This window comes from Schistocerca piceifrons, chromosome 5 (assembly GCF_021461385.2).
Source record: "Schistocerca piceifrons isolate TAMUIC-IGC-003096 chromosome 5, iqSchPice1.1, whole genome shotgun sequence".
Lineage (NCBI taxonomy): Eukaryota > Metazoa > Arthropoda > Insecta > Orthoptera > Acrididae > Schistocerca > Schistocerca piceifrons.
In genome coordinates, this window is record NC_060142.1 from 49,034,077 (window position 1) to 49,050,267 (window position 16,191).

The 16,191-nt window shown below is 36.7% G+C and overlaps 2 protein-coding genes across 2 annotated transcripts in view; one reads left to right on the forward strand and one right to left on the reverse strand.

Annotated features, from left to right (window-relative positions):
* LOC124797880 (protein VAC14 homolog) overlaps positions 1 to 6,183 on the reverse strand; it is a 116,880-nt gene extending 110,697 nt beyond the window's left edge. Inside the window, 2 exon segments of the mRNA XM_047260977.1 lie at positions 104 to 254; positions 5,963 to 6,183. Coding sequence (XP_047116933.1) covers positions 104 to 254; positions 5,963 to 6,066 — 255 coding nt within the window. The 5' untranslated portion in view covers positions 6,067 to 6,183.
* A 264-nt stretch (positions 6,184 to 6,447) lies between these two features.
* Positions 6,448 to 16,191, forward strand: part of LOC124797881 — a 134,804-nt gene continuing 125,060 nt past the window's right edge. Inside the window, exons 1-2 of the mRNA XM_047260978.1 lie at positions 6,448 to 7,032; positions 7,734 to 7,893. The gene's annotated coding sequence lies outside the window, so the exon portion shown is untranslated. The remainder of the gene's footprint in view (positions 7,033 to 7,733; positions 7,894 to 16,191) is intronic.

Here is a 16,191-nt window from a genome sequence, read left to right on the forward strand (position 1 = left end):
ACAATATTGCAAGTTAAGGGAGATGTCATGTAAGATATACTAAAACTTTAGGAATGTTGTACTTTTATTTTTAATAAACTCTTTTAGTAAAAACATTTCTTACCTTTCCTAGGGCTACAGCAATTGCAGCCAAACCTATTAAACCACCTTTTCTTGTATGTGCATTTTGCGAATTTGCAAAATCCTGGCCCAATACCTTCAACAGTCGTTTTATTTGTGTAGTGTTATTTAGTGATGCAAACTCTTTTACCATTCTGAAATAAAAAGAAGAGACTTGAGTACCGTTCTTAAGGAACAATATCAGGGATAATTTCATTTCTACCTTCATATTTATTTCTGTGTCAGTAAAACACACAGAATTCTAGATAATAAATAGGCAGCCTTGTCTGATACACATTCCTTGAATAACCACAAGGCACATTTTTTCCTCATTTGTAATATAGAATACCACCACAAATTCAGCACAATTAACATGGCACAATTCAAATAATTAACAGTCAAAGATAAATAATTACAGTTATATGTTGGCAAGCAGTGGAAGGAAAATAGAGCCTCTGCTATTTTTTCTTAGGAAGTACTTATTTCAGACACAAAAATGTCATTTCACCTATTTTGTATATTTTCATTATCTCAAAGAACATTTTATGGTATATACACAATTTTATACAATATTCACTATAAAAAAGAATATACAAAGGCAGTCATAAAATTTCAATTATCATCTTAAAAAAAAAAGTAGAATTCTGTAGGTAATTTTTTGTTAGTTTACAGGTGCATGTCTGTATTCCCATTAAAATACCAATGACAATACTGTAACATGCCAGTAGATCAGGGGGTGGGGGTGAGGGGGGGGATACAGTCCCTGAAATAGAGAACAGCATGTGGTACTTTATGTGGTACTTTGTTAGCTGCATTTGAAGGGGAACAATGCTCCAACAATCCCCAATGAGTTGGTGCAAGTGTGTGGAAAAATGTACCACTGTATGACAATGGCTGAGTGGTGCAGGTGCTCTCAGTGTAGTCACACTAGTCTGAATAATGAACAAATTGGAAGGCCATCTCTGTGAAGAACAATGAATTGCAAGAGAAGAATCTACTCACCCCATTGCTGGATGATCAGTGTATAGCACTCAAGATGATAGTGGAAAAAGTGAAAATCAGTCACACATCAATTCTTAACATATAGCATGACATTTTTTTGAATGGACAGTGGTCATCAAGTGTGACTGCTCATTCCCATTCATAAAGCCCTCTGAACCAGGACAGCAGCATTTTTGATGTGAAATGTTCTTGAACAACCAAAACGCAGACTCCCCCAACCAAGATCTCAACTGAGTTATCCATTATGGGGAAAAATGTGTTTCATTGAAGTGCAAATATGTAGAGAAGGACTAACACCATCGTCAACTTTCATTTTAATAATTTGATTTATTTTTAATTAATAATCAGAACTTCATAATTACTCCTCATATTCCTGACTCCCACAGGTGACCCTTTAAGTCAATTAGGTTTACTGTCAGCAGTTTCACAGAATATACAGGGTGTTTCAAAAATGACCGGTATATTTGAAACGGCAATAAAAACTAAACGAGCAGCGATAGAAATACACCGTTTGTTGCAATATGCTTGGGACAACAGTACATTTTCAGGCGGACAAACTTTCGAAATTACAGTAGTTACAATTTTCAACAACAGATGGTGCTGCAAGTGATGTGAAAGATATAGAAGACAACGCAGTCTGTGGGTGCGCCATTCTGTACGTCGTCTTTCTGCTGTAAGCGTGTGCTGTTCACAACGTGCAAGTGTGCTGTAGACAACATGGTTTATTCCTTAGAACAGAGGATTTTTCTGGTGTTGGAATTCCACCGCCTACAGCACAGTGTTGTTGCAACAAGACGAAGTTTTCAACGGAGGTTTAATGTAACCAAAGGACCGAAAAGCGATACAATAAAGGATCTGTTTGAAAAATTTCAACGGACTGGGAATGTGACGGATGAACGTGCTGGAAAGGTAGGGCGACCGCGTATGGCAACCACAGAGGGCAACGCGCAGCTAGTGCAGCAGGTGATCCAACAGTGGCCTCGGGTTTCCGTTCGCCGTGTTGCAGCTGCGGTCCAAATGATGCCAACGTCCACGTATCGTCTCATGCACCAGAGTTTACACCTCTATCCATACAAAATTCAAACGCGGCAACCCCTCAGCGCCGCTACCATTGCTGCACGAGAGACATTCGCTAACGATATAGTGCACAGGATTGATGACGGCGATATGCATGTGGGCAGCATTTGGTTTACTGACGAAGCTTATTTTTACCTGGACGGCTTCGTCAATAAACAGAACTGGCGCATATGGGGAACCGAAAAGCCCCATGTTGCAGTCCCATCGTCCCTGCATCCTCAAAAAGTACTGGTCTGGGCCGCCATTTCTTCCAAAGGAATCATTGGCCCATTTTTCAGATACGAAACGATTATTGCATCACGCTATCTGGACATTCTTCGTGAATTTGTGGCGGTACAAACTGCCTTAGACGACACTGCGAACACCTCGTGGTTTATGCAAGATGGTGCCCGGCCACATTGCACGGCCGACGTCTTTAATTTCCTGAATGAATATTTCGATGATCGTGTGATTGCTTTGGGCTATCCGAAACATACAGGAGGCGGTGTGGATTGGCCTCCCTATTCGCCAGACATGAACCCCTGTGACTTCTTTCTGTGGGGACACTTGAAAGACCAGGTGTACCGCCAGAATCCAGAAACAATTGAACAGCTGAAGCAGTACATCTCACCTGCATGTGAAGCCATTCCGCCAGACACGTTGTCAAAGGTTTCGGGTAATTTCATTCAGAGACTACGCCATATTATTGCTATGCATGGTGGATATGTGGAAAATATCGTACTATAGAGTTTCCCAGACCGCAGCGCCATCTGTTGTTGAAAATTGTAACTACTGTAATTTCGAAAGTTTGTCTGCCTGAAAATGTACTGTTGTCCCAAGCATATTGCAACAAACGGTGTATTTCTATCGCTGCTCGTTTAGTTTTTATTGCCGTTTCAAATATACCGGTCATTTTTGAAACACCCTGTATATTCTGTTTTTATTTGTCAGACAGTTTAAAAATGGTAATGAAGCTTGGAAAGGAAATTGTCAGAAAAAAAAACTGCTACCCAGTAACTTGAACTTATTCTAATAAATGTGCAATATCCAGTCATAAAAAACCATGCCATAAGCTACAGTGGACTCAAAATTGTTGTGTATAATAAAAAATATTTTAGAGAGAGTTAATAATTATTCGGATTACACCTATGTTTTCAGAGAACACAGTGAAATATATCCATAGATTCAGAACTAGAATCCTACTCTGATTCAGGATTTTTTCTTGGAGAGCATGTGTTTCACTTTATACAACAATTGTTGTACCGTACCTGTGAAAACATGTGGTATGGATTGCAAGTGAAGTGGTAAGTTCCACTAATAACTCATTGGGTACAATAGTTACTTGGTCAGAGGGAGGCCACTTCTATCTTTCATACATAGTGAAGAATTACTGCCTATAAGAAGCATAAAAGAACTGATACGCAGAATTATAAACCAATAGCTCTAATTTCGGTTTAATGCAGAGTACTTAACTTACTCTCAGTTTGAATATAATGAGCTAACCACTGTACACATATTCAATGGAACACAGCTGATAATATCCAATAACTAATAAAAAAATTTCTTTCACTTTGTTTTTGGATTAATGGTCCATTTTTTCATGTCAGATAGACTAACTGCCAAATACTAATATTATCCAGTAGGCTACAGGTGCTACAAATTTATAGTGTCCCATCTTCGCACTTCCTCTTCACTATTCTGCCAGAAACATCACCCTTTTCTGATAAATAGTTTATAGCGATCAAGGAGGAAACAAAAAGCACACACACACACACACACACACACACACACACACACACACACACACACACACACAAGGTACAGTTGAAACAATTCTTGCTTGACCACTGCCCCTACTCTGTGTCAGAATTTCTGGATCGTCCTAATAAGTAAACCTCATTTATCAAATATTTTTAGTTACAGGGGGTATTATGTCACTTTATACAGTAAATTACTCTGAGTTGATAACGTAGTCACACTGACTACTGTTATCAAACTGTGTTTACCTCTTCTCATTTATCATATGCACATACAACATACTAAAAAATGATTGCAAATAAAATACGTGTGCACAGTCACTGTCTCTGGCTGCCAAGGCCAGTGCCTGGCTGGGTGTGTGCGTTTCTTTCCTTGTCTAATTCGGAAGGAGGCCTTTTGGCTGAAAGCTTACTTGTCTAACGCTCTTTTTGTTGTGCCTATCTGTGACTCAGCATCTTTGCTGTATGGAGGGTAGCAATCTATCCTTTTCATAATATTGTCACTATTCCATCCTGGATTTTCCACTGTTGAATCCTGAATTTTACTTATATCTAACAAGGACTTCATTTACAGAAAATGGGGAGTTGTGAAAAAGATAAATATTTTAACTTGTTAAAAAAAATGTAAATCTAAACTTTTTTCTGCCAGATTTATTATTCTTCTTTGAGGATCATTGGAATGTTGCAGCTAATTATTATTAATGGGGCACATTGAAGCCTTTTCTTCGACTGGACCAGAATAATTCTTCATACAATAACATTGCAGATAAACCATAATGGCTAGAGCTGTGACTTGACACACCTAATACCAGCAGAAGGAATAGGTGTAAAAATCAGCAACAGTATTACAATGCTTACAAAAGATATGAAACATGAAAACCTAATTTCATAAATTTCTTAGGAAGATATTTTTTAGAATAGCTTTGTCTTTTCACAAAACAGCATGGATGTATCCCTGTGTTACAGAAGTAGCACATACTTCTGTTTAGGTGTTTTAATTTACAGTAAGTTTGAACTCATTTTTGGAACATAGTGAAAATCATCCATGCAAAATCTTTTTTTCAGATATTCTTGTAGTGAAAAGTTTATCACCTGTAAAAAGTTCTGATGAGCAGGAAGACAAGTTATTTGGTTATTCAGTCACATTCTCCCTTTGATGGGTTTAAATCTTAACAGTGATAGCACTTGAGCAGATGATAGGACAGTGGAAATACAGGCTGGGAGGTTGTGTATGTGAAACTGGGGGGAGGCAGAGGGGGGTGGGGGAGAGCTGCTCTGAGTAGTGTAAAAAAAATCTGTAGATACAGTGTGTCATTCCAGTGTGATACTTCAGAAAATCCTAAATAAATAATAATTCATTACTCCCTAGCAGGCCTCCTTCAAGGACGTGAAAGCACAAAACTGACCATTTCAACTAAAAGGCTCAAATTTCTTATAGGATAGACCTATAGTATGTTCAGATACCACGTACTGGTCTATTACCAGTTCACATGCACTAACAAAAAAAAAAAACACTACAAGCTAGCAAAAACTGGTACGGGATCTAATTTCTCGTGATAAACTGTGAACCCTATCTTAACACACTTTTTTTCTTTTTAATAGCTTTCAGCGTCTCCAAGGAGACTAACACTATGTGTTAGAGGGAGTGGTGTGAAGCTTAATTAAAGACATACGATTTCACAACCGTGATTCAATGAAGAATGTGCCTTGCAGCATTCCATCAACGACCACGTTTCAATCGAGAACTACGCCACTATGAAAGAACAGTTTCGTAATTTAGACCCTACTGTATTCTATAGTCAATGTTGTAATGCATCACATGTGTTGCAAGTTTGATACCCCATTCTTCATTTATTCAGTAAGTAATTTCATTCATCTAATAAATAGATTGTCTATATCTTTCACAGTTTCTCTAACAATCTAATATACAGTGGAATACGTTACTGCCTAAAGAAGAGTGCTGAGGTATCGCTGTCAATTTCGCATTTAATAACGTGTGTGAGTTGTGACTTAGTCGTGTGGTTATTGATGAACTATTCCATACATACTTCTCTATTTCTACAGCCGCTGCTTTTCTTTTGTCGTACAACTTGTCATTAAGTGCTCTAACACAAGCTGTACTCAGTGGTGCATAATCTCTTTCTGACATCATTGTTAATGTGTTCAATCTTCCACTATATATTCATAAACACACGCGACACCCACACTCTGCTCACTCCTATCCTTTCCCAATCTTTCAAAACCGTTTCCTGACAGCTGCGATCACATGTCTTATCACAGAAGTTTGTTTTCAGTGTAGGTTCGCCAACTTAGTTTACGAAATTTATGTGGGATCGAACACTGACGTTCATAATTTTGTGCATGCATTGCTGTATGGAATACGACTGGAAAATGACGTCAATCTGTTTACAAAATGAGATCAATTGATCAGTCACAGAATTAGCACTTACGTTAATAAAATCCTGGCTGCTTTGAAGTTGAAAAATGGTATTATCACTATATTCTGATAAATATTTCTGTATAGTAGTTACCACCTATATCGGAACATATTGAGACAATTATGAGTGCATAATGGGCAAGTAAAAATGAGGGATGCTGAAAGTTTATTGGAAAATGTTCATAATCGACATTCGTGTTTTCGAGGAAAGCAGAAGCAGTTGGTGTCAGTATCGTAAACATGGCGAATAGGCATTTGGCAATTGGTGGTTGCTTTAGAAGAAATGTGCATGAATGCATTGGGAGAAAACCGGCTCAAAAAACGTCAGACGGAGACGATTATAGTACAATATTTTCATTTTTATGAACACTAGAACCGTTTTGCACAATTACGTAAATAAAATTTGCAATTTCAAAATAGTGTATTTTGGGTAAATATCAAAATAGGAGTGCATGGGGAGAAAAAATCGAACATTTATATCAGCATTTTTGATGTGTACTTGACGATTTGTGGCGGTTCGGAACGTGAGAGTTGATGAACCGTTTGGTGAAACGTGGGTGGCCCGTGTGTTAGTACCTGTTAGCTTCAGGGACGTTTTTGTGTTCTAAAGAGCCAGGGAAGTGTAATTTACAAAACAACGGCACCGTAAGAAGGCAGAATGACTGCATTCAGTCTGCAGAGGTATATTTTTTCAAGTCTCATATCAATAATAATATCAAAACACCGCGTGTTGTTTATAACCTTAGAAGTACACTCTATGGTAAAATCGTTGTGCATTTCTAGTAGATTGTCACACAGCTTCGCTATTTCCTTATCTGAGATGTTTCTCCACATATGTGATTAATAATTATGTTGTATTAATTTCTCTATTTGCCTGAGCAATTATGTCCTTAGAAACAGATTTTGTAGTATCTTAATTAATCTGAATCTAATGTATCAATTGCAGAAGAAACTTTCGCCGAATGTAATTCTAGTTACCTGTGCACCCCATTATCAGTCATTGTGAAAATAAAATACAGAGACCATAATGTCACGTGTTGTTTACTTTGATTGAAAAGACTATCATCTTCACAATATGTGTGGTATTCATTGAGAGACACTATGCTGTCAATAATGTAACCCAATTCTCTCTTTACTCTCATATTCATTATGTTATGTCTCTTCCCTTTTCCCACACATCAACATTAATGAGATGCATTTGAAGAAAGCTGCTGTTCTATTAAGATAAGTTGTTGTTGAAGAATGAATTGTTGATTTATGGGATTTGATAGTTCTTTTTATCAAGACAATTCAGGGAATTTGTAGTTGCCTTTACAAGTATTCTGTGTTAGACAGAAGTTAAGGAAATATTTAGAACATAACAAAAATATTTATTTTTTCAGGAATACTACAGAATCTAGAGCAGGAGTGGAAATGTGATAAGAGCACACTTGTCAATGCGTTGGCGGAAAATTTGTCACATCAGAATGGTACTGGGATGTACATCTCAGTTTGTCAGCTCTTGAATCAAAAGCATTACATTTACCATGTTGCTATGAGCAGGTCAGTTACATGAATTGATTTGTTGGTTGTAAAATGTATTGCACCAGAGAGATTCTACCAACTACATTGTACAGTTTTGACATTTTATGTGAACCACCTCTTTTTTTTTCTCAAAGTTGATCGAATATGGCTTTGTAAGACTCTTAAAACCCAATTAGTTTAATTAACTGGGCTTAGAGAAAAAAAATCTTTACCATTTATTTTTCATCAAGAACAACTTGGTATACTGCTGCATAAAAATATCATATTGACAAAACATTATCATTTGTGCTAGGCTTGCTGTCCCTTTCACTGTTGTCACTCCTCGAGTATTGACTTCCAAGGCTATAATGCTGGCAATGATTTCTAGTGTGTGCCACACTGTCTCGTCCCCATGTGTCACACTATAGTCCCGTTAAGATTCTTGACACATTAACATTCCATTGTGTCAACTAGGATGACTTGCTACAAGGTATGAGGCACAACAGTAAAAAAATTAAATGACTGTTTTATGCTTTGTCACACATCATGATTGGATGTATTGTGACATCACATATCAATCAGAGCTGCACATTGAGACACACATTTATTTTATTCACTCAATTTTCTTTATTAATCCAAGGATAACCACCTAATTATTTAGAATTGGTCATAGGCCCTACATCAATAGCATAATTACAGTTTTATGTTAATGCCGGCCACAACTAGTCTCAATTTTATGTAAGCGACCAAGCATTTCTTTTTGTGTTAGGCAGTAACTTACGGGTGACTGTTGTTGAGTATGCCTAGTGTGTGTCCTCATTTTGGTTTTGAAGATTGTAGTCGCAGTTTTGCAGTCTGACCAGTGTTTTGATCATCGCCAGAGAACCACATGGAGAACCTGTTGCATTCATTTTGTGTTATCCATTAATCTGCCTCTGTTACTCTTAACCTGTCTTAAGTGGAACAAACTGAAAGATTAGTTGAACCTAATAAAGTCCTCTGTAGGTCTGATTGTAAGTGATCTTTTCAAAATGAGTGGTTAGACAAGGCTAAGAGGTAGTAATTGAACTAGCTGCACACAGCCAAACTTTGTGTCACCAGTATCTGCTTAATCTAGAATTCAATTCAATTTTTATCATCACATAACATGCCTTATACAATCAAAGATTGTGACATAGGTGATTTGTCAGTTTTACACTATATATAACAATACTAAAAATAGACAATTAACTAATGATATATATGGTATAAAATCTTCAAAGAGGTATTTTAATTACAATTTTAATGCATTGTCACCATTCATGAAATCTTCTACACTATAACAACATTTATCTTTCAGATATTTTTCCAGGTCCCTTTTGGTACCTTTTACATTTGGGTCATCCATATCTTTCCGATTTTATTTACAAATTTCATGCCCACATAGTATGGGGTTTTTTCATATGATTTTAAATGGTGGGTAGGTAACATGTAGCTCGTTCTATGTCTAGTATCATATTGATGCAAGAAGAGGTTGCCCTCGTGAAAGTGAGAGTTTCATAGATGTATCTGCTAGGAATGCTCATTAGATCCAGTTTTACAAATAAAGGTTTGCAGTGTTGCTTTGGTTTTGCTCTCACCATTGCTCGGATGATTCTTTTTTGTAGTCTAAAAGCTCTAAGTAAATTTGTTTTTTCAGACCCCCAGAAAATTATACTATACCTAATGACTGAAACAAAATATCCGTTATATACAGTTTTTCTTACAGCTAAATCAGTAATACTATACAAGATATTCATAATATATAGTACAAGGCTATTCAGTCGACCCAGTATGTTGTCCACATGGTGACTCCATAACAGGTTTTTATTGACTAACACGCCAAGGAATTTGACACAGTCGGCAGTCTCTAATTTTTTGTCCATATACCTTATTTCACTTATAGACTGTGCAGATTGTTTTGTGATAAAATGAACAATTTCTGTTTTTGTAAAATTTAATGTCAAGTTATTGTTTTTGACCCATGCCTCCACTTCCCCAAGTGTTTGTTCAATATGACGAATTAGGTCTACCTCATTTTTACAACAGACTACAGCTGTTGAGTCATCTGCATAGAGGATAGTATCAGACTGGACCTGACATGGCATATCATTAATATAATATAGGAAAAGCAGTGGCCCTAATATTGAACCTTGTGGAACACCTAATTGAGTGTTTTTCCGGCCAGAGAGAAATTTCTTTCCATTGATGTTAATAAGTACTCTTTGTTTTCTGTTTGCCAAGTATGATGACATCCAGCTAAGAGATTTGCCTTGAAAACCATAGCGTGCCAATTTTTGGAGAAGCAGGTCATGATTTACTGTGTCGAAGGCTTTGGACAGGTCACAAAAGATGCCTGACACACACATTCTATCATCAAGACATCTGCTGACTTTAGTGGCTAATTCATGTATAGCATGGATTGTGCTGCGGCCTTTTCTGAAACCATATTGATTGCCTAAGATAATGCTGTTAGATGAATTGTGATTTTCAACCTGATCACATGCAGCTCTTTAAAATATTTTTGAGAAAATTGGTAACGGTGAGATTGGCCTATAGTTGCCCAATTAATCTTGTTTGCCTTTTTTATGTATGGGCCGAACTTCTGCATATTTTAATCGATCTGGGAAACATCCCTCATCAAATGATTGGTTGATTATGAAAGAGAGTGGATCTGCAATACTGTGACGGACTATTTTTATTATTTCAGTGGGGACCTCATCCCACCCCGCAGATTTTGAATTTTTTAGGGACATTATGATTTTGATGACATCTGAGATGGAAACATGAGAAAACTTGAAACATGTGCAGTTGCTATCTGTCATATTGGGCTTTGTATTCGGTGGTGAACAGTTACCAAATTTGTTACAGTTTATGAAAAAGTCGTTGAATGATTCACAAATGGCACTGATTATTAACTTTGAAAAAATTCTGGAATTAGTATTTGCGAACTTCAGAATTTAATTAAGAAGTGTTCTATTACTCGATAAAGTGGAATATCTTATACAAGTTGTCAGCTTTTACCAGTGAAGTAGGACATGCGCAACAAAGGGAATATAATGCCATATATCAGTGACATTTTATTTATTTATTTATTTTTTTAATGGGAAAGACACAGATTGGTCTTTTTGAGAAGCAGATTTTTTTGCTTTCACATTTGTTGGCATCGTCAAGCCCAACTAAACATTCGCCTTCCAACCTAAACTAGTCCCTGGGCTAATCTACAGTTCATAATGTGGTCAAAAACAGGTTTTTTTTGCTTTCACATACTTTGATTTCATCAACTAACAACCAAACTAACAGAATATGCACCAATAGGCGATGTCACAGCAACCATTAACATTAAGTTACTGGTCGAAGCTGACTACTAGTATCGAATATCCTTCTTGAACTCCATTACATTCATCATTCATTAACCAAACTATGCACAGCATTTCTTCTTGGTTTGGCAGTGGCCCCTTTTTGTGTGCTCTTGAATACTTGGTGAGTGAATGGTATAAAGAGAATCCTAAAAACATAACAGTTGGAACCAAGAAAGATGTATAAACCTAAATTGTTTGGAATTCGTAGATGACTTGACGTTACTAGCAAATAATGTACAAGGAGCTAGAAATCAAATAATGCACCTGCAAAATATAGCACAAAAGTAGGACTCCAGATATCTTTTGAAAAGACTGAGATGATGGTAACAGACCCACTAGTAATAGACCACATAAAACTAAAATAGTGAAGCAATATAAATATGTTGAAGAGATTATAACATAAAACTTGGATGAAAAACCTGATTGACAAGAAAGAACCAATAAAATGACAATCTCAAAAACTAACAAGGTCTACATACAATAAGAACTGTCTATCAATTCAAACAAAATTAAAACACTACAAGATGTGTTCAGCCATAGGTAACATACTCAAGCGAGACTCTTTTTAAAATCACTCAGAGAAACAGTCTCGACAAAATACTAAAAGTAGAGAGAAGAATAGCAAGAACATGCATAAATAAAAAATACTGGAAGGAAGGACAACGGGGGATAGCGCCAAATGAAGTAGTGTACAAGGAATTGGAGTCACACAGATACTATTTGTAAAAAGAGGATTTTTTTTCTTTGGGCACATAATGAGGACACCAGAAATCAGATTAGCAAGAAAAATTATGCAGAAACTGTGGAATCTGAAGCACCAAGTAGGATGTATCAAGGAAATTGAAGAGGATATGGAAGAACTAGATATAACCTTGCATGGTCTGCAAAACAAGACAGAAAATTTCAAGAAACTGAAAGACAAGAAATAAGATTTAAACCAAAAGTAGACAAACATCACACAATGAAAAGGGTATTTACAGATGAGGAAAGATAGGAAAGATCAGAATGAATGAAAAGATACTGGGCAGTTAAGAAAGAAGGAAACATGCGCTTACTGAAGAAGAGGACCAGGAAATGATTGACTAAAGTGGTCCAATGAAGCCATAAAAGCAAATAATAATAATGCAATAAAAATCAGTAGCTCGGAATATATACACAGAATACTTACATATGCTGTCTCAAGTATGCCTTGATGGAGAAACCATCCAGCATTTGCCTGAAGTAATCTAGGAAAACTACAGAGAACCCTAATCAGAGTGGCCAGACAGAGTGAACCCCATCCTCCCAAAAATGAGGCCAGTGTCTTAACAGTTGCACCACCTCAGTCATTTGGTCTCTATTATACAGTGTTCTTTGATTTAAACACAAATATCTTCTGATAACTAGTAATATAAAAATATAGTTTTGCTCTTCATCGTCATACACACCTACAGACCCACTGATGATTTCTTGGCCATGAAGATGCTGCTACGCCCCATGCGTTAACTCCTGCCTGTTTGGACAACCAATTCCTGAGCCACCAACATTCAAGGACACTCCATGTTTCCTTCCTTTCCTCCCATCTGTCCACCTGAAAAAACTGAATCAAGAAGACTTTACTAGCTTGCACTTTAGATTGTGACACATTACTTTCTTGCAAAAGCAGTAAACCATGATAATGTATTGAAATGCAACAGGGTGTAGTTAACCTCTTTCATTATTACCCACTACAGAATTGTCCCAGTAATCTTTAATTATTTTGTAGTATGCATTAGTGATGCAGAATGTTTTAGCAGCCTTTTACAGGTTATTTTAGTAATGTCTTCCATTTCCTGGGGTAATTTATTAAACAGCTTTTTTCCTGGTATACAAAATACCATTTTGGGCTTTTTGTTTATCTTTCCTTGGTAAATTTAAGTCCATTCTGACTCATGAATCATGATAATGTACAGAACTAACAACGGAATAGAATGAGATTTTCACTCTGCAGCGGAGATGCGCTGATATGAAACTTCCTGGCAGATTAAAACTGTGTGCCTGACCGAGACTCGAACTCGGGACCTTTGCCTTTCGCGGGCAAGTGCTCTACCAACTGAGCTACCGAAGCACGACTCACACCCGGTTCTCACAGCTTTACTTCTGCTCTGGTAGAGCACTTGCCTGTGAAAGGCATAGGTCCCGAGTTCGAGTCTCAGTCGGGCACACAGTTGTAATCTGCCAGGAAGTTTCAACAACGGAATACTTAGTAGTGTTATTCGTGAAGACTTACTAATGACAATATATTGGCTACTGCCATCATCAAATGAAAATTTGAAGCATGTAAACAATGTTCTGTGTCATTCTTAAGCGAAGGTGCACCTTGGAATTTTTACCATTAGCAAATACAAGATGAAAGAAGCTATAAGTAAAGTCCTTGGACCAATTAAGGATTTATCTTTAGATGTTTGTATTCGTAGGTCTGACACTTGTTGAGCTATACTACTCATATAGAATGGTGATCCATAATCTTTGCTCCACTCTGTAATTTTGATTGGGACTTTTAAATGGTCCATTGTGCTGATAAGATACATAGCAAGCCCCCCTTGATTTTTTTTTTTTTTAAATGTATGATATATGTATGTGATACACATAAAAATACGTGATGGAAACTTGCCCATTATCTAATATTGGTTTTCTGGCATTACACTGCAGTTTTAGCTTTTATATTGAAAAGTACATTACATGTGTCTGAGCGTGTTAAATGTGATGCAAATGTAATCTCAAGCTACACTACATACCAGTCTGATACCATGACCTTTGTTTCACATTCATTGGCTTTGCTAACTTACAATCTCATTATCACAACATTGGTTCAGTTTTTGGGTATTATCTGTTTCTGCAAATATTTTGTAGACAATTTAAATTTTGGAATTCGTTACTGGAAAGTCTATAGTTTCTCAGAATTGTTCCAAAACATGTTTGATAAAATTCAACTGCATCTTACATTTTTGAAGTAAGTTTTCAGTGTTGTCAACACTCTTCAAAAGCGAATGTTTGAGTGATTGTGATGAAATCAGTAGTAAAATAATGAAATGTTAGGGGACTGATGACCTCAGATGTTAAGTCCCATAGTGCTCAGAGTCATTTGAGCCAATTAATAAAATATCATGTGACTAGGGCATCCCACTGGGCAGACCGTTCGCCGGGTCCAAGTCTTTCGATTTGACGCCACTTCGGTGACTTGCACTTCAAGGGGGATGAAATGATGATGATTAGGACAACACAACACCCAGTCCCTGAGTGGATCCAGATGGGAATCAAACCCGGCCCTTAGGATTGACATTGTCGCATTGACCACTTAGCTGGCAGGGGCGGGCACCAAAATAATTATTTGTATGGATTGTACCATTGTGGTACTTTCCTAGACAGGCTTAAATAAGGTGTTTTCAAGTAACTTCACAAATGAGGGATAAAACAATCGTAAAAAAATTGCTGATCCTTCACATTACTGCTAGCATAAAAAAGTCAAGAATATCATGTACACAACCATTTTTAACAGTCATTGCAAAACATTCTTATTAGCAAACAATTTAGATTAAAAAAAAAAGCTTTCAGCTGAACAGGATCTATTTCTGTTAATGGGAGGCACATTAGAATCAATGAACCAGAAATTACCATCACTAGGAATTGTGAGAGGACTAAGTTTCATGACTGTGCAAACCACATATCCTCATGCAAAAATTAAAATGTTTTGGAAAAGAAGAGGCAATAAATTACTGAGCTGTGTAGCACTCAGAATTTGAATCATATTTTTACATGGTGTACCATAGAGTTCTATTTTGGGTCTTCTACGTCTGATAAACATAAATGATGTTTCATTTGCACTGTCAAAATGCAAATTGTCACCTCTCTGTAGACAATACTGGTATAGAAATAAAAGGTAATACCAGTCCTCTTACTGAACAGGCTGCTAATGAAATATTTAAAAATGTCACTCAAAGGTTTGAGACCAATGGCTTATGATTAAATTGTGATAAGATGCAGCGTGTCCAACTCAGTACAGTACTTCTCGTAGTACTCCATAAGCTATAAAAATTTCCTGTTTAAACAATAAAATGCAAGAGGTAGATATTGTTCAGTGTTTGAGACTACAGGTAAATCACAACCCTAATTGGAAGTATGCATCTATAACTATAAATGATAAAAAGCCAAAATTAGTTTATTCCACATGTTTTCATTTACTGAAGTTCTTAAATCTATATCTTCCAGAGCCATTTAAAAAAAATTGGCATTTTGACAAATTTCACCATAGTTATTCATGTTAAATGTAATTGAATATAATATTAAAGAACTTTCCTTTGTACAATTCTTTCTACTCTGTTGTAGAATAATTTTGCAAAAATTGTAACAGTAATGCATTATGTTATAATTTACATTTTTGCTACAGTAAATTAATTTTTTCATGAAGTTCAGTTATTTCATTGTTTTTTCACCTAAATGAACTGTATTTCAATGTCTTTGTGCCTGGTAATTTTTTTTATATCTGCCCACCAGTCCTTTTAAAGCCCTATCAATAGCATGTCCTGTCTCATCAGAACTAGTCACCTGTGACAGCTACCACATACAACCTGTACCATTTCTGTTCTCCCCAACTTCTGTCCATCTCCGTAGCATAGTGGTAGCATTTCTGCCTACCACGCAAGGGGCTTGGGTTTGATTCCCGGCAGGAGACTGCATGTTGTGTGTCCTTCATCATCATTTTCATCATCATTAACCCACAAGTCACGGAAGTGGTGTCAAGTAGAAAGGACCTGCAATATGGCGGCAGAACTCCCCCGCATGGGCCATCCCGGCCAACAATGCCATATGATCATTTCATTTCATTCCCAACTTCTGATTTCCTGAATATATGTATTTTTTGTCTCAGTCTCTCCTAGTTTTCTCCATGTTACATTTCTGCTCCACCTTACATCACCCACAGAAATATTTCTGTATCTCT